This window comes from Mustelus asterias, chromosome 1 (assembly GCF_964213995.1).
Source record: "Mustelus asterias chromosome 1, sMusAst1.hap1.1, whole genome shotgun sequence".
NCBI classification, from domain to species: domain Eukaryota; kingdom Metazoa; phylum Chordata; class Chondrichthyes; order Carcharhiniformes; family Triakidae; genus Mustelus; species Mustelus asterias.
In genome coordinates, this window is record NC_135801.1 from 106,737,204 (window position 1) to 106,759,520 (window position 22,317).

At 42.3% G+C, this 22,317-nt stretch overlaps 1 protein-coding gene across 3 annotated transcripts in view; it reads left to right on the forward strand.

Annotated features, from left to right (window-relative positions):
- Positions 1 to 22,317, forward strand: part of LOC144495877 (putative methyltransferase NSUN7) — a 123,815-nt gene that overhangs the window by 66,520 nt on the left and 34,978 nt on the right. For all 3 annotated transcript variants that reach the window (XM_078216580.1, XM_078216561.1, XM_078216570.1), the window contains 2 exons: positions 5,941 to 6,058; positions 9,002 to 9,125. In XM_078216580.1, the coding sequence (XP_078072706.1) occupies positions 5,941 to 6,058; positions 9,002 to 9,125 (242 nt within the window). The remainder of the gene's footprint in view (positions 1 to 5,940; positions 6,059 to 9,001; positions 9,126 to 22,317) is intronic.

Below are 22,317 nucleotides of genomic sequence, written 5' to 3' on the forward strand. Positions count from 1 at the left end.
TGAGAACTCTATGCGGGTTCCCTACTTGCCTGCACACCTGTCTGGGTCAAATCCGAATTGGACAGGATCATGTCTGGTTTTTCACCCACCAGCATTTTTCGGGGTCTTAACCTTCCCGCCCGCATCTTTGGCAGTTAAAAATCTTCCCATGGTCCTCTTGCCTGTAGGGCATTATGGACCAATTATGTTTTGCAACAGACCAGCATGGTGCTGGCCCACACTTCACACCCAATACATTGAATTCAATTTCACAACTTTGGGATTGATGATCTTTACGTTGCTAGGTCACTACCATAATCATTAGACTACTATAAAGTTTAAAGTTTTAAAGTTTATTTATTAGTGTCACAAGTAGGCTTACATTAACTTTGCAATGAAGATACTGTGAAAATCCCCTAGTTGCCACACTCTGATGCCTGTTTGGGTACGCTGAGGGAGAATTTAGCATGGCCAATGCAACTAACCAGCATGTTTTTCAGACAGAGTATGGGACTATGTCCTAACAGTAGATCTGAAGATTGCCTGTTTGTTTAGTAACAGTTTAAAAGCAAAGTTATTTTGTGTTTTAAAAAAAATTATATTCAAACCAAGTTAACAATGAATAGTATAATGAAAAACCACTTTACTGCAAATGTGTTCTAGAAAGTAATATTTAAAATATTTTTATCATTACAGTAGGGAGGATTTTTTATGTTTAATTTGTTTCCTCTTTGACTAAGCAAGAATTAAAATGTTTTGCTCTCTACCCTGTCTGAGAACATTGGAATTATTGCACCAACATTCAAAACTCCATTTATCCAAATAGCTGATATATTTATTTACCACACATAAAATGACCAAAATGAGTTTCTTTTAGCTGTTATATTTAATGTCTTTAAGGCACTGTGACATTTTTATTGTGTATCACTTTGAATGCGTCCTTGTTCTGAAGCTGGAATTTCTGATAAGACGTAAAAAGCCAATATAAATGACAGACTGCAGACTTTGAGTCATTAATCAGGGTGTTTGGAATCAGATTCTGTGTTTGGATCTTGTGTGTATAAGCTGTTCCATTTTATCTTGTGTCAGCTCTTGATGGATGACGGTTATTGCAGTTTGTATAGTATGGAGGGAAAACAGAAATTAGTTTTCCATTTTGAGAGAAAAAAAACTATCTCACAGATTTAACAACCTGGTTACAGGCACCAATAACAGAACAAACTTCAAGGAAGAAAATAAATAATTCTGGAGCATGTTCTTTGATGATTTTTTTGCCATTGGCTATGCATTAGATTATAACATCACTTTTACATTTGGGGAACCGGTTTATTTCACTGTTTTATCCATGATGATCATTCAGTGTATTGCACTTGTGTGAAATTAACACTTGCTAATCTCAGTGCTGCTTGTGAATTTTAGATCTTTCATTGATGTCTGAGATGTCCCTGCTGTCTAATTCATAAAATGGCAATGCTGGGGTAATAACACCAAAACATGTTGCAAAAAGTACTAAAACATTCATATTGGCTGGCTTAATAGACACAAAAGATTGTGAATTCAACAACAATAGTTGTTTTGTGCCATTCCCTCATTCAAGAAGCAGGCTGGCAACTCTCTGACAAGCATGTTAAGCAAAATCTGCTTGACAAAAGTTTTTAAAAACAGTTGAAAATTATGGGAAAAAAAACATTTCATGCTCGTTTTCGTCAGTTAAAAGTTTGAGTTAAATAAAAGCAAAAGACTGCAGATGCTGGAATCTGAAGCAAAAACAGAAAATGCTGGAAAATCTCAGCAGCTCTGACAACATCTGTAGAGAGAGAATAGAACCAATGTTTCATGTCTGGATGACCCTTCATCAGACCTGCTGAGATTTTCCAGCATTTTCTATTTTTGTAAAAATTTGAGTAATTGCTTTTATTTTTAGAATAGAAATATTAGTGTTAGAATTTGCATGCATTGAATAATTTGATGGAGAACATTTCTAAAAAATGAAGCTGGGTCACTCTATTAATACTCGTTCTGGGAACAACCTAGGTTTTAGAATTAGTATTGATGAATATCAAAATTAAGTGTTATGACATCTCCATGATAATGGAATACCATTGTCCTTATGAAAATATAAGGAAATCATCAGCTCACTAGTAACCAGTTTTTCTAATATCATTTTCAGCAAATTGACAATGCCAGAGTAGATTGTTTTTTGCTTTTTTATATTAAAGTAACTGTGTGTTAAAGCCCCTGTGCCAATTCTGCCATTCCATGACCCCACCCAGCCTTAAAGCCCCTACGTTAATGCTAACTCATGACCTCCTCACCCACCACCTTTTGTGCTTGCACCCTCCACGTCAACTTACCAAGTATCTACCAAAGGCAGACCCCAAGTGCCATGTTGAGATGAAATAAAATAGAGTTCTAAATAACTTTTACAGACTTCACGATATTAAAAATACTTGCATTCATAAAAGCCCATTCAATATATTTAATTCACTTTGACTACTTAATCCCTTGTAAAACAGTTTTCTTTGTGACCCACATCAAAGACATCTAATCCTTTAATAATCTATTTGAAATGTCAGTCAAACTGTGAATTTATCTATGTTTAATCTAAGAAAATATGCCTGAATAATTTACAATCTCAAAGTGAAAATTCACAGCAAGCTCACAGTGAGATTAACTCAGAAGGTTAGTTTATTTCACAATCAAAAACCTGGGGGAGGAGTGTACACAATTTCCCATTCCACTACATGCATGCACACACACACACACTCCCACGCTCCTATATGCACACAGCACACCACACCCCATACACAACCCCAATCCACCACACACTTGGTGGTGGACAGTAAAAAGGAGTGTTACAGTACAAGAACCACAGACATAAGTATTAGCTCATGTGATTTCCAAAGTCAGAGTACAATGAGGAATTCTTTTACGTGGGAAGCTTTTTCCCAGGTCGGAGGTGACGAACACAAGGAGTCACGGGTTCAAGGTGAGGGGGGCAAGGTTCAACACAGATGTCAGGGGGACGTATTTTACACAGAGGGTGGTGGGGGCCTGGAATGCACTCCCAAGCAAGGTGATTGAGGCGGACACGCTGGGATCGTTTAAGACTTATCTAGATAGCCACATGAACAGACTGGGAATAGAGGGATACAAACGAATGGCCTAGTTGGGCACATGAGCGCCGCAGGCTTGGAGGGCTGAAGGGCCTGTTCCTGTGCTGTATTGTTCTTTGTCTTTGTCTTTTGTTTGAGTTCAGCTGGCTGAAGACCAGAGTTGTAGTATTTGCTTTGCAGTTGGTGGTTACCACAAGATGAAGGAGACACACAGAGACTGTGTCTGTTCTGTGGGCAATGGTACAATATCTACCAGCAGAGACAGATTTCAAGGTACAGGCTGTTGTTGTGCCTGAAATGACCTACTTCTTGGTTGCTCACCAGTTGGATGTTAAAACAGCAGACTGAGGACCTCTAAGTTCTCAAAGGCGTATAGAAAGTTTAAAATGGTCACTCATGTCATGTGACTTTCTTTCTCCACAATGACTTCAAAAGGAATGTTTGTCCAATATGTGGAACCGGCATTGATTTTGGGACTGTAAATATCCCAGTCATTAGCGGTTGAAAGAGTTACATTTATATTGAGGGAATGGTGTCAGGAAGCCATTGTTCATGGACTCTGAGCTACATACACTGAGGCTTATCAGGGAAGGGGAGAGCTATCTGGATAATGGGTATAAACAGAAAGTCACGCCCCTTAGACTGACTAACTTAGCTGGGGGTCAGGGACAACAGGGAGTGGCTGCGGGTGAGGCGGGCAGTGGGGGGGAAGAAGGGAAGTAGTTTGCGGGAGGTAAAGTCCCAAGAACCTCAGCCCTTAAATCTTTGTAACAGATTTATACATAGAACATAGAACAGTACAGCACAGAACAGGCCCTTCGGCCCACGATGTTGTGCCGATCTTTATCTGAAACCAAGATCAAGCTATCCCACTCCCTATCATCCTGGTGTGCTCCATGTGCCTATCCAATAACCGCTTAAATGTTCCTAAAGTGTCTGACTCCACTATCACTGCAGGCAGTCCATTCCACACCCCAACCACTCTCTGCGTAAAGAACCTACCTCTGATATCCTTCCTATATCTCCCACCACGAACCCTATAGTTATGCCCCCTTGTAATAGCTCCATCCACCTGAGGAAATAGTCTTTGAACGTTCACTCTATCTATCCCCTTCATCATTTTATAAACCTCTATTAAATCTCCCCTCAGCCTCCTCCGCTCCCTCAACCTTTCCTCATAAGACCTACCCTCCAAACCAGGCAGCATCCTGGTAAATCTCCTCTGCACTCTTTCCAGCGCTTGCACATCCTTCTTATAGTGAGGTGACCAGAACTGTACACAATATTCCAAATGTGGTCTCACCAAGGTCCTGTACAGTTGCAGCATAACCCCACGGCTCTTAAACTCCAACCCCCTGTTAATAAAAGCTAACACACTATAGGCCTTCTTCACAGCTCTATCCACTTGAGTGGCAACCTTTAGAGATCTGTGGATATGGACCCCAAGATCTCTCTGTTCCTCTACAGTCTTCAGAACCCTACCTTTGACCCTGTAATCCACATTTAAATTTGAGGTTCTTGACACCAGTGTAGATGGGAAAAATGACTGCGAGAAGGACGAGCAAACTGTCGGCATTACCAGGGTGCAGGGTGCTGCTGCAAGGGAGAAATCAAAGAGAAATGTAGTAGTAATTGGGGATAGTGTAGTTAAGGGCATAGACACTGTTCTCTGTGACCAGGAGAAGCAATACTGTAGGTTGTGTTGCCTGCCTGGTGCTCGGGTCCAGGATGTATCATCTGGGCTGCAGAGGAATCTGGAGTGGGAGGGTGAAAATCCAGTTGTCGTGGTCCATGTAGGTGCCAATGACATAGACAAAACAGGAACTAAGGATCTACAGAGGGAGTACGAAGAGCTGGGGAACAAATTAAAAAGCAGAACCAACAAGGTGGTAATCTCTGGATTACTACCTGAGCCACGTGCAAATTGGTGCAGGGTTAATAGGATTAAGGAGACGAATGCGTGGCTCAAGGATTGGCGTGGGAGGAATGGGTTCGAATTCATGGGGCGATGGGACCTGTATAGATGGGATGGTCTCCGTTTGAACCGTGCTGGGACCAGAGTCCTAGCGAATCGTATCACTAGGGCTGTAGATAGGGCTTTAAACTAACTTATGGGGGGGAGTATGCAGAGGTAAGAGGAATTACGAAATCAATGGTAGAGGAGAGGGAGCGAGTGCAAGTGAATGAGGGCATTCAAGTAGTTAAAGGAGTAGAGGGCGAGGGAGAGGTTGATAACGTTTCATCAAATCGGGTCCAGATAAAAGCTGGAATAAAGACATTTTGCCTGAATGCAAGAAGCATTCGGAACAAAGTTAATGAGTTGATGGTGCAAATCAGCATGAATGACATTTGGAACTTGCTTCTGCAAATGGATTGATTGATGGATTTTTGTTAACCAATGATACTAAAGGAATGGGGCAAGACCTGGTATGTGAAGTTGAGCTATAGATCTGTTATGATCACATTGAATGGTGGAACAGGATGAAATGGCCTTACTCTTATTCCTACAAATAATTCTGTGTCAGGGCAGGGACTAATAAATGTATTGTATTTAAGAGACAAATTAAATATTTATTTTGCAATTTCTCACTTATTCTATTTCTATTACATTCCATTTTCCTTCATATTGACATGAAAGCTTTCCTTGCTTGAATATTGTATGTCATGTGCCAGATATAAATGATGAAAAACCAAAATGTAGCTGTAGATTTAAGAAAATGTTTGACCTTAATAGGTATGAACTATGAGGCAAAATATATGTAAGAACATCTAAATTAATAATGATTTTTGCTAATTAATTTTGCAGTATCTTTTTCTAAAATTAAGCTTATGTATCTTTCAATAGTTCCAAAGGTCCAGGCTATTGTGTATTCTACATGTTCAGTTTATCCTGAAGAAAATGAGGAAGTAGTGAAGCCAGTATTGGGAAGGAAAATAGAAGGAGCCAAAGTACAACCTTACAGGTATGTTATATACAAAACATCACTTACATTCACACAAGCAAAATTGCAACCATTCAAATATTATGCCAGAACAAAAGTAAGAATCTATATTTATTTACATATGTTTTCAAATCATAAGACTCTACATGGCATTCTTAATTCCGTAACATTATATTTACTCACTGGTGCAAAAAATGGCTGTCTTGTCTGGAGACAATACACATCTTTTTAGCCTGTCTTGATGCTCTCTCCACTCCCATTATTTTGTTTCTTAAAGACTGGATTAGTTGTAAGTATTCGCATTCCAACCATTATTCATGTAAATTGAGTCTGTGTCTTTATAAGTTCTGTTTGTGAACAGAATTCCCACTCACCTGAAGAAGGGGCTTAGAGCTTCGAAAGCTTGTGTGGCTTTTGCTACCAAATAAACCTGTTGGACTTTAACCTGGTGTTGTTAAACTTCTTACTGTGTTTACCCCAGTCCAACGCCGGCATCTCCGCAGCAAAAATATTATACCAAGAATCAATGAATAAACTGAATGTGTAATGTATATTATACAAGCACTTATCAATATAACTTGTATTTTATTCAGACTTGTTTTTGGCTCTTGGTAAAATATCTTGTGCAACAGAAAGCTGTTTTTGCAAACAGTGCCAGAAAATATCTTAAACAGATCCAATTCCAACCCTTGTAATTTAATGCAAGTCTCTGCCTATAGCAAGCATATCACTTACATTAAATTGGTATGTTGAGCCTTGAGATCTGGAAATTCAAGTGGTGTGGAAAATTGCATGGCAATAACCAAAAAGCAAGACAAATCTAACCTGGCCAATTAACTCCATATCAGTCTATTTCCACCAGCAGCAAAGTGATTGAAGTCAATAGTAATACCTAATTACCGATAACCTGCTCATTAATGTTCAGTTTGGGCTCTGCTGGAATCATTTTCTGTAATTACAGATGTTACCAAAACCTTGATACCGAATTGGACATGAGCTGAATGCCAGAGGTCAGAATGATGGCTCTTGATAGATTAGGCCAAGCAGAAAAGGGCTGAGTAAAATTGAGTTAATCAAGATCAAAGTCAATATCTTCTAGTAGTTGTGATATTTGATGTAAAGGAAAATGTTTGTGGTTTTTAGAGGACAATCTTTGCAGCCCAGAAGGAACAGTGTTCTGGAGGGCAACATTCTTGGCTCAGCCATTTTCAGTTTTACAACTGCTCCTCTATCTGTCATAACATTTACCAGGTTGATTCCGGGAATGGCGGGACTGTTTCATAGATTTCATAGAAACCCTACAGTGCAGAAAGAAGCCATCTGGCCCATCGAGTCTGCACCGGCCACAATCCCACCCAGGCCCTACCCCAATATCCCTACATATTTACCCGCTAATCCCTCTAACCTACGCATCTCAGGACACTAAGGGGCAATTTTTAGCATGGCCAATCAACCTAACCCGCACATCTTTGGACTGTGGGAGGAAACCGGAACACCCGGAGGAAACCCACACAGAGATGTATGAGGAGAGACTGATTAGGTTAGGATTGTTTTCGCTGGAGTTCAGACGAATGAAGGGGAATCTCATAGAGACTTATAAAATTCTAACAGGACTAGACAGGGTAGATGCAGGGAGGATATTCCCAATAGTGGGGAGTCCAGAACTGGGGTCACAGTCTGAGGATTCAGAGTAGACCATTTAGGACGGAGGTGAGGAGACATTTCTTCACCCAAAGAGTGGTGAGCCTGTGGAATTCATTACCACAGGAAGTAGTTGATGCCAAAACATGGATATAGCACTTGGGGCGAATGGGATCAAAGGTTATGCGGATAAAGTGGGATTAGGCTATTGAGTTGGATGATCAGCCATGATCGTAATGAATGGCGGAGCAGGCTTGAAGGGCCAAATGACCTCCTCCTGCTTCTATCTTCTATGTTTCTATGTAAGATCTGGAGGGGGTCCTATGCTTTAGTATCTGATGCTTTTGCAACTCCTCTGATTAATGGTGCTGCCCAGTTCAGCCTACAGCAGGGCCCTGACACTCAGCTTGGGTAGGTAACATATCAATGCTTCCTTCATCAATTACTTTTCTCATTGTGGAGAAAGAAATGTGTAGACCTGGTAGAACTGCTTGCCTGCTCCAAATTCCTGCTTCCTCCCCTCTATGTTTCAATGAGATCCCCTCTAATTCTTCTAAAATTCCAAAAGTAAATACCCAGTTTCCTCAGTCTCTCATCATAGGACAATTCCCTCACCTCAGGATCAATTTAGTGACCCTTTGTTGTGCTGCCTCCAATGCAAGTATATATTTCCTTGCAAGACTTCTTTATTCATGTATTCTAATCCCCTTTCAAGAAAAGGCCAACATGGCATTTGCCTTCCTAATTACTTGCTGTACCTGCATGCTAACTTCTTGTACAAGCAAACCCTCTTTTTGAACATCACTTAACGAATTGGACCTTTGAAAAATATTCTGCTTTTCTGTTTTTATGATGCTGGTGAATAACATTATACTCCATGTACCATCTTTTTTGCCCACTCACTTAACTTGTCTATATCTCTTTGCAATATCAATGTGTCCTCCACACAGCTTACCTTTCCACCTAGTTTTGTAGCATCAACAAACTGAGCTACCTTACTCTCTGCCTCTTCATCTAAGTTATTAATAGGTGCATATCCATAGAGAATCTCCCAGCTGGAAAATCTTAAAATCTATAGTTACTTTAGGTAGTCAGTGTTTGCAGCAATTGCACATGGAGCTGACATTATTGGCCAGGTAGCTATTCTTTCACTGGAGTGGGAATCCGTGCTTTCTCATCTTAGTTCAGGTGAATTTCCTCAGTTAATTTTCCTGCCTTTTTCTTTGTTTTCAAACAAAGATTTGCCACAAATGTGTTAACATATATCCAAATGTTATAATTTTTAAAACCAGTTTCAAGTTGTCCTATTTTTGTTTTCTACAGGCTAAGTGCCCCTGTTATTCCTTTATGTTGTCCATCAGAAATAACCTGTGCAACTGACAAGTTCTTTAAGATTGAACCATCAGAACAAGTCAATGGGTGTTTCATTGCAGTATTAACTCGAGAGGTAAGCTCACATAGATTTTTTTCTTTACAAATGTTTTGCCTATTCATCTGAACTGCAGTTCCAAATCAAATACAGTCCACCATCCAAATGTAGATAGCAACATTAATTGTTGGAGTATTTGAATTTAATGAAAGGGGCGGCACGGTAGCACAGTGGTTAGCACTGCTGCTTCACAGCTCCAGGGTCCTGGGTTCGATTCCCGGCTCGGGTCACTGTCTGTGTGGAGTTTGCACATTCTCCTCGTGTCTGCGTGGGTTTCCTCCGGGTGCTCCGGTTTCCTCCCACAGTCCAAAGATGTGCGGGTTAGGTTGATTGGCCAGATTAAAAATTGCCCCTTAGAGTCCTGTGATGCGTAGGTTAGTGGGATTGGTGTGTGGGGGTGGGACCTGGGTGGGATTGTGGTCGGTGCAGACTCGATGGGCCGAATGGCCTCCTTCTGCACTGTAGGGTTTCTATGATTCTATGAAACAGATGTTTTCCTCAGACTTGGTGATAATAATCATTATGTAGCACAAAATTTAAAAATTGAGAATGTAGCAAAATATTTCTATTTTATGAATTAAATTGCTAATATTAAGCAGCGGAAACATGGTCTGTGCTGGTCCTCCGAAGGAGCAATTCACCTCGTGTCATTCCCCTTTTCACCATAGCTTTTTCAGTTAATGGGTGAAATCGTACCAAAAAAAGACAGAGTTTCTGTCGAGAAAACCAGTGTGTTTCTCTCCAGTAAACTGGTCAATTTTCTCTCTAGATTCTACCGCACTCTGCCAAAATCGAGGGGGCGTGATTCACACCATCATAGAGGTGGGCGGGCCTTAAACGTGGTGGCAAAACCTGACTGCTCAGAGCTTGTTTAAAGGGCACCCCTGTCAGAACTCCAAAAACCTCCCCCACCCCACCACTAAGCTCTCAGGACTCCCTTCCCCTGATCGCAGCATTCATTCCAACTGCTCCCCCCCCCATCATCAGCTCCTGCAATATCAGCCTCTTTCCCCCCATGTCCCTTATCCCCTGGGGGAGATCTCCACAACAGGTTCATGTCTGTGTGAACCTGTTGTAGTCATGTTGGTGTGGTGTCAATATATGGTGGAGGTCAACAAATGGCCGGGGGGGGTGGGGTGGGGGAGGGAGGTTAATATTTAAATGCATGCTAATGCCGCAAAGCAGGTTTGCGCCTGCTATGGGTGTGAATCTGATGACGTCACCACCAAGGGATGGGGTAAATCCAAAGTTGCGTTCTTGTCAGCAAGAAATGTGACTTCTGGATCTTGAGCTCCTGACAGCAACCTTGCAGATGGCGAAGGCAGGCTCAAGATTTCACCCATAGATTCAATTCCTTTTGGAAAACTTAAAATGAGCCTCAAAATAGGAGTGCATTCCAAATCCTAACTATTCACTGTGTGAGATAGCTTTTCTTTGTTGCCATTGCTTCTTTTTGTCAATTACCTTAAATCTGTGACCTCTGGTTCTTGATCTTTCCACCAATGGGAACCATTTCTCCTTATCTACTCTGTCCAGACCCCTCATGTTTTTGAAAACCTTCTTTAATCCCCTCTCAACCACCTTCTTTTCTCCAAATGAAAACAACATCAGCTTATTCCAGCAATAGTACCAAAGACTTGTGCTCCAGAACTTGCTGTGCCCCTAGCCAAGCTGTTCCAGTATAGCTACAACACTAGCATCTACCAGGCAATGTAAAAAGTTGCCCAGATATGTCCTGTACATAAGAAACAGGACAAATCCAACCTGGCCAATTACTGCCCCATCAATCTACTCTTGATCATCAGTTCCGTGATGAAAGGAGCCATCAACAGTGCAATAACCTGTTCACTGAAGATTAGTTTGGGTTCCGCCAGGGTCACTCAGCTCCTGACTTCATTACAGCCTTGGTTCAAACATGGACAAAAGAGCTGAACTCCAGAGGTGAGTAAGAGTGATTGCCTAGACGTCAAGGCTGCATTTGACCGAGAATGGCGTCAGGGAGACCTAGCAAAACTGGAGTCAATGGGAATCAAGCGGAAAGCCCTCTGCTGGTTGAAATCATACCTTGTACAGAGGAAGATGGTTGTGGTGTTTGGCGGTCAGCCATCTCAGCTCCAGGAAATCACTGCAAAAGTTTCTCAGGGTAATGTGCTAGGCCCGACCATCTTCAGCTGCTTCATCAATGACCTTTCTTCCATCATAAGATCAGAAATAGGGATATCTGCTGATGACTGCACAATGTTCACCACCATTCATGATTCCTCAGATACTGAAGCAGTGTCCATGTCCAAAATCAGCAAGGCCTGGAAAAAATCCAGGCTTCGGCTGATGAGGCAAATAATATTCGTGCCAAATGCCAGGCGATGACCATCCCCAACAAGCGAGGATCTAACTATCACCTCTTGACATTCAATAGCATCATCATCGCTGAATTTTCCACTATCAACAACCTGGGAGTTACCATTGACCAGAAACTGAACTAGCCATACAAATACCATGGCTACTAGAGCAGGTCAGAGGCTATGAATCCTGTGGCAAGTAACTTACTTCCTGACTCCCCAAAGCCTGTCCACTATCTACAAGGTACAACTCAGGAGTGTAATGGATAGTCCCTGCTTGCCTGGGTGAGTGCAGCTCCAACAACACTCAAGAAGCTCAACACTATCCAGGACAAAGCAGCCCCGCTTGATTGCAAACCTTTTCATAAACATTCAATCCCTCCCTCCACTACCGGAACAGTGGCAGCCATGTATATCACTTACAAGATGCACTGCAGGATCTTGCCAAGGTTCCTTAAGCAGCACCTTCCAAACCCACAACCACTACCATTTAGAAGGCCAAGGGCCGCAGATATCTGAGAACACCACCACCTGCACCTCCAAGACACTCAGCATCCTGACTTGGAAATATATCACTACTGCTTGGTCAAAATCCTGGAATTTCCTCCCTAATAGTACTGTGGAACTGCAGTGATTCAAGAAAATAGCTCACCACCACCACCTTCTCAAGGGAAACTAGAGATGGGCAGTAAATGCTGGCCTAACCAGTGATGCCCAAATCGTGTGAATAAAAAACACTTTTCCAACCTTTCTACATAACTGAAGTTCTGCATCCTTGGAACCATTTTCGTGAATCTTTTTGCATGCTCTCCAATGTTTTCACATCCTTCCAAAAACATGGAAGCCAGAACTAAATGAAATACATGAGTTGTGGCCAAACCAGTGTTTTATACAGGTTTAACATAACTTCCTTGCTTTTGCACTCTATGCCCTATTAAAGCCCAGGATGCCATATGATTTATTAACTGCTCTCTCAACCTGTCCTGCCACCTTCAATGATTTCTGCATATCAACATCCAGCTCCTGCACCTCCATTAGAACTGTAGCCTGTATTTATATCATTTCTTTGCATTCTTCCAACAAAATAAATAATTTTGCATCTTTTTGCATTAAATGTCAGGCCTGAAGGGGAGGAGGAGGTAGTTGAGTCTGTTTGAGCCTTCGAGGGGAGCAGGGGAGGGGTTTAGTTGGGCTTCACTGCAGAGGGGTATGAGTCTGGCCTTGGGTGGGGTATTTCTGTTGGGATTGAGGCGGTCCTGTGGTGGTGGAAGGGAAAGTGACAGAGGAGTTCTGGAAGTTGAGGGAATCCTGTGGCGATGGGGAAATGTTTCATGGCAGGTGAAATCGCAGAGGGGTAGGTGAACCTCCTCTGTATAGACAGACTCCAATGATAAATCTTTCCTTAAATAAGGCAACCAAAATTGTACACAGTATTCTAAATGTGGCCTCACCAGTATCTTGTATAGTTGCAGCACCATATTTTTACTTTTATACTTCTGATTAGGACAGATTGCTTAAATTTCATTTGCATCTCCTTGAATTTAGATGATGAAAATATAAAATAAAAATACTGTTAATTATGTTGGGGTTCGTTACCTGCACTTCACTCAAAAGGGCATTAATTGTCTGTTTAAGGCCTTCAATTGGCCCACTGACAAGCAGGCTGCCTGGTGCCATCTCTGGCGCTAGTAAAATTGCAGTCGGGGCAGGGAGCTAGGTGGAGGGCAGACTGCTCACTGGATTTTGAATGCCCCACCTGCCTTTAAATCCACCAGTGGGGGAGTGTAAAATCCAACCCACAATAGCTTTCAACAGGCAATTGGACTTGAGCTGAACTAATCTGCAGGGTTGTGGTACTAAATTTCATAGCTCTTTTAGAGAGCTGACACAAGCAAGATGTTCTGTAAGATTTTGTAATTCTATAATTCTACACATGTCAGGAAGGACCCAGACGTTCATCTTTGCTTATCCGATCTTAGTCAGAGCAGCTTTAGGTTACTGCAATTAGCTTCAGCATCTCTGAGATAGGAAATGGAAACACAACCTGGTTTGCATAGAGAAAGGAGTAGGCCATTCAGTCCCTTGTGCTTGTTCCAATTTATTAGGCTTTGACTGAAGAGATTAAACTGGAGCGATTGACTGGAGAGATTGAACAGTTTGGGCTTATTCTAACTGGAGTTCAGAGGGATATAAAATACTAAAAGGGATTGATAAAGTAAACATAGACCAAATGTTTCCCCTTGTGGGAAATCTAGACCAAGAGGTCACAGGTATAGGTTGAGAGGTGGTAGATTTAAAACTGAGATGAGGAGGAACTACTTCTTGCAGAGGGTGGTGAATTTGTGGAACTCGCTGCCCCATAGTGCGGTGGAGTTTGAATCATTAAATGGTTTCAAGAAGGAGATAGATATACTTCTGATAAACGGGTTAAAGGGATATGCGGAACAGGTGGGGAGGTGGATCTGAGACCAGGAAGAGATCAACCATGATCTGATGGAATGGTGGAGCAGGTTCGAAGGGCTGATTTGCCTACCTCTGCTCCTAATTCCTATGTTCCTATGACTGAAATGTACCACAACTTCAGTTCCCCATCTGCACCCATTACCCTTAATGTTCTTCCATAATAAAAATCTACTGATCTCAGTCCGGACAATGCTAACTGACCCACATTCACAGCCTTTTGGGGGGGGAGAAAGTTCCAGATTTTCCCTTTGTGTGAAAATGTTCTTGCTGATTTTACTGCTGAAAAGTCCAGCTTTAATTTTAAAATTATGTCCCCTCCTGAGGGAAGAGTTTATTTTTATCTGCTATTTGAATTCCTTTTATCGTTATGTTATATTGAACTGCAGGTAATGAGCTCAGTATTTTTATTTTATATTACCACCATCTAAATTCAAGGAGATGCAAGTGATTTTATGCAATCTGTCCTCATCAGTTAACACCTTAAACCCTACTGTCTATCTGGTGAATCTCTGTGCTTCCAAAGTCAATATATCCTTTCTATATTGGGAAGACCAAATGCAGACTGGGTGCTCGCTTTGCAGAGCACCTCCATTGGGTCTACAATCATGCCCCTGTGCTTTCCAACACATTCATTTCAATTTTGATGAGAAGTCTAACGAAGCCCTGATGAGGAATCATCCAGACTCGAAACATTGGCTCTGTTCTCTCTCCACAGTTGTTGCATGGCCTGTTGAGATTTCACAACACCAGGTTAAAGTCCAACAGGTTTATTTGGTAGCACAAGCCATTAGCTTTTGGAGCGCTGCTCCTTCATCAGGTAAGAAGGAGCAGCGCTCTGAAAGCTAGTGGCTTGTGCTACCAAATATACCTGTTGGACTTTAACCTGGTGTTGTGAGACTTCTTACTGTGTTTACCCCAATCCAACGCCGACATCTCCACATCATCTGTTGAGATTTCCCAGCACTTTGTTTTTATTCCAATTTTCTGCCTTGCTCCCACGCTGGCCTGCTTCAGTGTTCCAATGGAGTTCAATGGAAGCTTGCGGAACATGCCCCATCCTTCAAATGAAAACTTTACAATCTTCTGGACTTAGAACAAAATGATTTAAAATTGTTGAATGTGTTTTTTTTTGTGTGGGTTTTGTTTTCACCCATTTCTTTCAATCCTTTCATTTTGCATTTGAATGGCTGCTATCTAGCCCTTTACACTTCAACTAGGCATCTCTTGTTTCTTCACTTGTTCCGTTACCACTCCCTTCGTCATTAAATTTTTCAATATTTAATCTGCCCTGCCCATCACCAGGCCTTTCCTTCCATTCTTCTTCCCATCCACCCCCACTCACTTGACCAAAATATATTAGATTTCTAACTTTTCTCAGTTCTGATGCAAGGTCACAGACCTTAAATATTAGCTGTGTTTCTCTCTCCACAGATGCTACATGACCTGCTGAGCATCTTCAGCATTTCCTGGTTTTGTGTTGCATTCTTTTTGAGGTTCAGTGCCTAATACTGTGATACTCCGGATGGAGTTCACCCAAGGGTCTGTACAACGGAAACCTAAATGCAATGACTTTAACAAGGACCTCTTAAAATATGACCTCCCAAATTAAGATAATATTGACTTGTCCAATCAAGAAGCCCTGCATGTGTACATAATGTGGAGTGTCAGAGTTACTGGCACTCCGGTTTCTCCTCTGCACGAGGAAATATCTGTTTGAGTGTTGCTTATTATGTAAATCTAAATTTGGTGAAGGGACACCGGCCTCGGAAGAGTTCTCATTAACCCCTCTACTTTTTTATTCCAACCTGCTAATAGATTTTTATTCCTGGTTACAGTTCAGTGATCACTCATGTAAGATGTCTGTGGAAATCAACTGAAGACATTATAGTAGTCAGCTATGATTTTTAAAAGATCATAGATTTGTCATTTTAATTAGAAACTGAAGGTGCAAAATACCTTCACTTTTTGCCTTCTAGTTAGAAGTTCTAGTGAATTTAAGAAGTTAATTCTGCCCAGGCAAGATTCACTTTTAATAATCCTTTTATGCTGACATTCTGTTCATGGGAAAAGTCAATTAGCCAATTTTGAGCAAAATAAAATGGATTAATCGTATGTTTCAAGGTTATAAAACAGATTGGTGATTCATATGTTATGATGCTGAATGCAATTTATATGCCCTATCAGATTATGGTACAGCAGGTAATGCACTCCAATATAATAACTTAAACTGTATTTTAGATTTAGTTATTTTGAAATTTGAGTATCGTTTGAGTGCTGTAAAGTCCAGTAGATTTGCAAATTCCACCATTAACTGAAACTATTTGTCATGGAAGTTCTGTAAATAGTATACAGTCCTATAACTAGTGATTAAGCAAATTCAACTTTGTAACAGAAGAATAAGATTTATGTGAAGATACGATGCATTACTGAAGGTAGATCTTGCAAATTATGACTTGCTTATAATATTTTCAGCTTGTCCTGAAAGAAAGAGGGGAGTATGTTAGTGGTAACCTAATGATAAATTTTGAGAATGTGTTTGTCATCAACAATTAGGGTGGAAGATATCAGAAAAGTGGCAGAGGTGTGGAGAGGTAAGAGGGATAATAGCGAGAAGATTATCAGGTGTGGAATGTGTGAAAAGTAGTCGTAGGAGGTGAAGTGTGGGGCAGTGAGAGACATCTTGGTGTCCCTGATAGCCCCACACTCCTTCAGTGGCTGATGGGTTGATTTTATTACTACACTGCATTGGATTTTACATATAAATGGGATATTTCAAGATAGTAAAATCAAATTTGATATTTATGTGCCTATTAATTCTCTGGTTGAATTTATTTTTCACTTAAACCACTAAATTCCCAGTACATATCTAGGAACATAGAAACATAGAAAACTACAGCACAAAACAGGCCCTTCAACCCCACAAGTTGTGCCGAACATATCCCTACCTTTTAGGCCTATCTAAAAGGTAGGGATATCTAAAACCCTCCATCCTATTAAGTCCCATGTACTCATCCAGGAGTTTCTTAAAAGACCCTATTGAGTTTGCCTCCACTACCACTGACGGCAGCCGATTCCACTCGTCCACCACCCTCTGTGTGAAAAACTTCCCCCTAACATTTCCCCTGTACCTACCCCCCAGCACCTTAAACCTGTGTCCTCTCGTAGTAGCCATTTCCACCCTGGGAAAAAGCCTCTGAGAGCCCACCCGATCTATGCCTCTCAACATCTTATATACCTCTATTAGGTCTCCTCTCATCCGACGTCTCTCCAAGGAGAAAAGACCGAGCTCTCCCTCAGCCTATCCTCATAAGACATGCCACTCAATCCAGGCAACATCCTTGTAAATCGCCTCTGCACCCTTTCAATCTTTTCCACATCCTTCCTGTAATGAGGCGACCAGAATTGAGCACAGTACTCCAAGTGGAGTCTGACGAGGGGCTTATATAGCTGCATCATTATCCCCGGACTCCTAAACTCAATCCCTTGATTGATAAAGACCAGCACACCATACGCCTTCTTAACCACCTCCTCCACCTGCGGGGCCGATTTTAGAGTCCTATGGACCCGGACCCCAAGGTCCTTCTGATCCTCCACAGTACTAAGAGTCTTTCCCTTAATATTGTACTCCTTCATCCCATTTGACCTGCCAAAATGGACCACTACGCATTTATCTGGGTTGAAGTCCATCTGCCACTTCTCCGCCCAGTCTTGCATCCTATCTATGTCCCTCTGTAACTTCTGACATCCCTCCAGACTATCCACAACCCCACCAACCTTCGTGTCGTCGGCAAACTTACCAACCCATCCCTCCACTTCCTCATCCAGGTCATTTATGAAAATGACAAACAGCAAGGGTCCCAGAACAGATCCCTGGGGCACAACTGGTGAGTGACCTCCAATTTGAAAAAGACCCATCTATACACACACTCTGCCTCCTTTGGGCAAGCCAGTTCTGGATCCACAGGGCAGCAGTCCCTTGGATCCCATGCCCTCTCACCTTTTCTAGAAGCCTTGCATGGGGGACCTTATCGAACGCCTTGCTAAAATCCATATAAACCACATCTACCGCTTTCCCTTCGTCAATGTGTTTAGTCACATTTTCGAAGAACTCCACCAGGCTCGTAAGGCACGATCTGCCTTTGACAAAGCCATGCTGAGTATTTTTGAGCACACTAAACCTCTCCAAATGCTCATAAACCTTGAACATTGAGAAAACAGCAGTGTCAAGTGTGACTCCATTATTCAGTAGTCAAAATGCCCCTCCCCTGCAAAAAGGTCATGCTGTTATTAAATAGCATCAGGCACACGTTATTTTCAGACTCGGAGTAGGCAAGCTATAACAAACAAGCATATCATAGTAAAAAGAAAATCCAAGATAGATGAGCCAACCAGTAACGGGCACGTGGATCAAGATGTTTGAGTATCACAGGAAGAATGTTTTCATAACGAAAACAGAAAATGCTGGAAAATCTCAGCAGGTCTGACAGTATCTGTGGAGAGAGAATAGAGCCACCGTTTCGAGTCTGGATGACCCTTCGTCAGAGCTAGGATGCTGTCAGACCTGCTGAAATTTTCCAGCATTTTCTATTTTTGTTTTTGATCCCAGCATCATAGTGCTGGACTTGATTTTATTGTAGCACATTGTCCAACTCCACTGCAGTAGAGAGTTCAGGGCACGATCTGAACTTGTAATGCTTTTGAAAGGCTCTTCCCAGTGTCATCTTTCCCATATGGAGGAGATGAGTCGTAATTTTGTTGGCATTTACAGATGGTTGACCTAGTGTTGGCGGTTCCTGGGTGGCCTAGGAACCTCCAGCATTTCTGGCTGGAATGGGTGAAATTCAAGTTTCTGGTAGTCTCTTCCTATCCAGCTCAGCAGGCAGAGTCTAAGGACTCCCATCAAGTGATTGGCTACATTTGAGTCCCAGTTTCCTCATAGTGTTGAAGAGAACTACATTCCTCTTCGAGGCAGAGGGTGATATCCCCATTGGATGGATTTGGTTTTCATTCAGTGTTAGGCCCGCATCCTGTAAGGCTCTCAGTAATTCTGTGACCTTATGATCACGCTCCTCTCTTATGGATCCGTGTTTGAGTATGTTGTCCTTTCGATATTTTACTCCTTCCCTGCCTTTGATATGATCAATTGAAATAATAATGACCAAAGGGTGTTATAACTGTGGTCAACTATCTATACTCCACTATGAATAGCCTTGAGACGAAACATCCTGAGGCCTTGTTCATCGTGGCTGGGAACTTCAATCAGGCCAAGCTCAAGAGCGTACTACCAAGTTACCACCAACACGTCTCCTCCACCAGAGGCCCAAACATCCTAGAACACTGCTATACAAATATCAAACATGCTTACCGCTTACAAGCAAAAACTGAAGTGGGAGAATCCATCAAAGAGAGTCGTGCAATGTTGGTCTGAGGAATCGGATGATCTCCTACGGGGCTGCTTGGAGTCAGTGGACTGGTCAGTATTTAAAAACTCTGCGACCAGCCTGAACGAGTACTCCACTACAGTAACTGACTTCATTAGTAAGTGTGTAGAAGACTGTGTGCCAAAGAAGCAAATCCGTGTGTTCTCCAATTGGAAACCATGGATATCCACTGCTTGCTGAAGTCCAGGCCTGAGGCATTCAAGTCAGGCGAAACTGACCGATACAAGAAAGCCAGATACGATCTAAGGAGACAAAAGACAATACCGGACCAAGCTAGAGTCCCATGCTAGCCACACTGACCCCCGTCGACTATGGCAAGATCTCCAAGACATAACAGGCTACAAGATGAAGGCATGTAAAATCGCCAGCTTCAACGCACCCTTCTCTGATGAGCTCAATGCATTCTACGCCCGTTTTGAGCAAGAGGTCAGCGAGAGCATGCCCTCCACGCTGAAAGCCCCGATGAACCTGTATCTGGGGTCACCACTGCAGATATCAGAACAGTTTTCTTGAAAGTCAACCCATGGAAAGCAACTGGCCTGGATGGGGTACCCGGACATGCACTCAGATCCAGCACGGATCAGCTGGCGGAGGTATTCACAGACATCTTCAACCTCTCTTTACAACAATCTGAGGTCCCTATCTGCTTCAAGAAGACAACCATCATCCCAGTACCTAAGGAAAACCAAGCAGCGTGCCTTAATGATTATCGGCCGGAGGCTCTGACATCCATCATTATGAAGTGCTTTGAAAGGTCAGTCATGGCACGAATCAATTCCAGCCTACCGCCACAACAGGTCCACAGCAGATGCCATTTCCCTGGCCCTACACTCAACCCTGGAACACCTAGATAACAAGGACACCTATGTCAGACTCCTATTTATTGACTACAGCTCAGCCTTCAACACTATTATTCCCAAGAAACTCATCTCCAAACTCCGTGGCCTGGGCCATAACACCTCCCTCAAGTGGGTTAGGAGAACTTCCTAACTCACAGACCACAATCAGTAAGGACAGGCAACAACACCACCTCCACGATCATCCTCAACACCAGTGCCCCACAAGGCTGCGTTCTCAGCCCCCTACTCTACTCATACACCTATGACTGTGTGGCCAAATTCCCCTCTAATTCGATTTTCAAGTTTGCCGATGACACCACCGTAGTGGGTTGGATCTCAAGCGAGACAGAGTACAGGAATGAGATAGAGAATCTGGTGAACTGATGCAGCAACAATAATCTCTCCCTCAATGTCAACAAAATGAAGGAGATTGTCATTGACTTCAGGAAGCGTAAAGGAGAACATGCCCCTGTCTACATCAATGGGGATGAAGTAGAAAGGGTCGAGAGCTTCAAGTTTTTGGGTGTCCAGATCACCAACAACCTGTCCTGGTTCCTCCCAATGCTGACACTATAGTTAAGAAAGCTCACCAATGCCTCTACTTTCTCAGAAGACTAAGGAAATTTGCCATGTCAGTTACAACTCTCACCAACTTTTACAGATGCACCATAGAAAGCATTCTTTCTGGTTGTATCACAGCTTGGTATGGCTCCTGCTCTGCCCAAGACCGCAAGGAACTACAAAAGGTCGTGAATGTAGCCCAGTCCATCACGCAAACCAGCCTCCCATCCATTGACTCTGTCTACACTTCCCGCTGCCTCGACAAAGCAGCCAGCATAATTAAGGACCCCATGCACCCCGGACATTCTCTCTTCCACCTTCTTCCTTCAGGAAAAATATACAAAAGTCTGAGGTCACTTACCAACCGACTCAAGAACAGCTTCTTCCCTGCTGCTGTCAGACTTTTGAATGGACTTACCTTGCATTAAGTTGATCTTTCTCTACACCCTAGCTATGACTGTAACACTACATTCTCTCGTTTCCTTCTCTATGAACAGTATGTTTTGGCTGTATAGAGCGCAAGAAACAATACTTTTCACTATGTTAATACATGTGACAGTAATAAATTAAATCAAACGATCTGGATTTTTTGTCCAGAGGCAGCTGTCAAAATCCACTATTCACATCCAATTTAGTAAATAAAGTGCTGGTTTTGCAATTTACTGAGGCCATCAGATGGATCTTGCATTCCACTTAATTTTTTAGCTGAGGTACATCCATGCAGATTCTTTTAGAGCCATTTGGTTTGGGACAATTACCATGTCTGAACATCACTTTGTTGCCATGGTGACTGGTGAGGTCACTCCTTGCTTCTGCATCTTTTTTATTTTGACCTTGACTTTGTTCAAAAGTGGGTGAGGACCTCTCCTCAGGTTAGAGAGGCAAATTGGTTTAGCATCAGCTCGTAGGGTGATGTGGTACATGATCTTCAATTTTCTTAGCTCTGTAAACAATTATAGGTGGCACGGTAACACAGTGGTTAGCACTGCTGCCTCACAGCACAAGGGACCCGGGTTCGATTCCTGGCTTGGGTCACTGTCTGTGTGGAGTCTGCACATTCTCCCCGTGTCTGCGTGGGCTTCTTCTGGGTGCTCCGGTTTCCTCCCACAGTCCGAAAGACAAGCTGGTTAGGCGCATTGGCCATCTAAATTCTCCCTCACTGTACACGAGCAGGTGCCAAAGTGTGGCGACTAGGGGATTTTCACATTGTAGTGTTGCTGCAAGCCTGCTCGTGACACTAATAAAATAAATTTAAAAATAATAAACTAAACTTTGGGGATTTTTGTTTCGGAATGTGGAGCTGTAAGGCAATGTCCTATTGGTATTATTGCTAGACTATTAATCCAGAAACTCAGCTAATGTTCTGGGGACCCCAGGTTCAAATCCTACCATAGCAGATGATGGAATTTGAATTCAATAAAAAATATGTGGAATTAAGAATCTACTGATGACCATGAAACCATTGTCGATTGTCGGAAAAACCCATCTGGTTCACTAATGTTCTTTATGGAAGGAAATCTGCCATCCTTACCTGATCTGGCCTTCAATGTGGTTGACTCTCAACTGC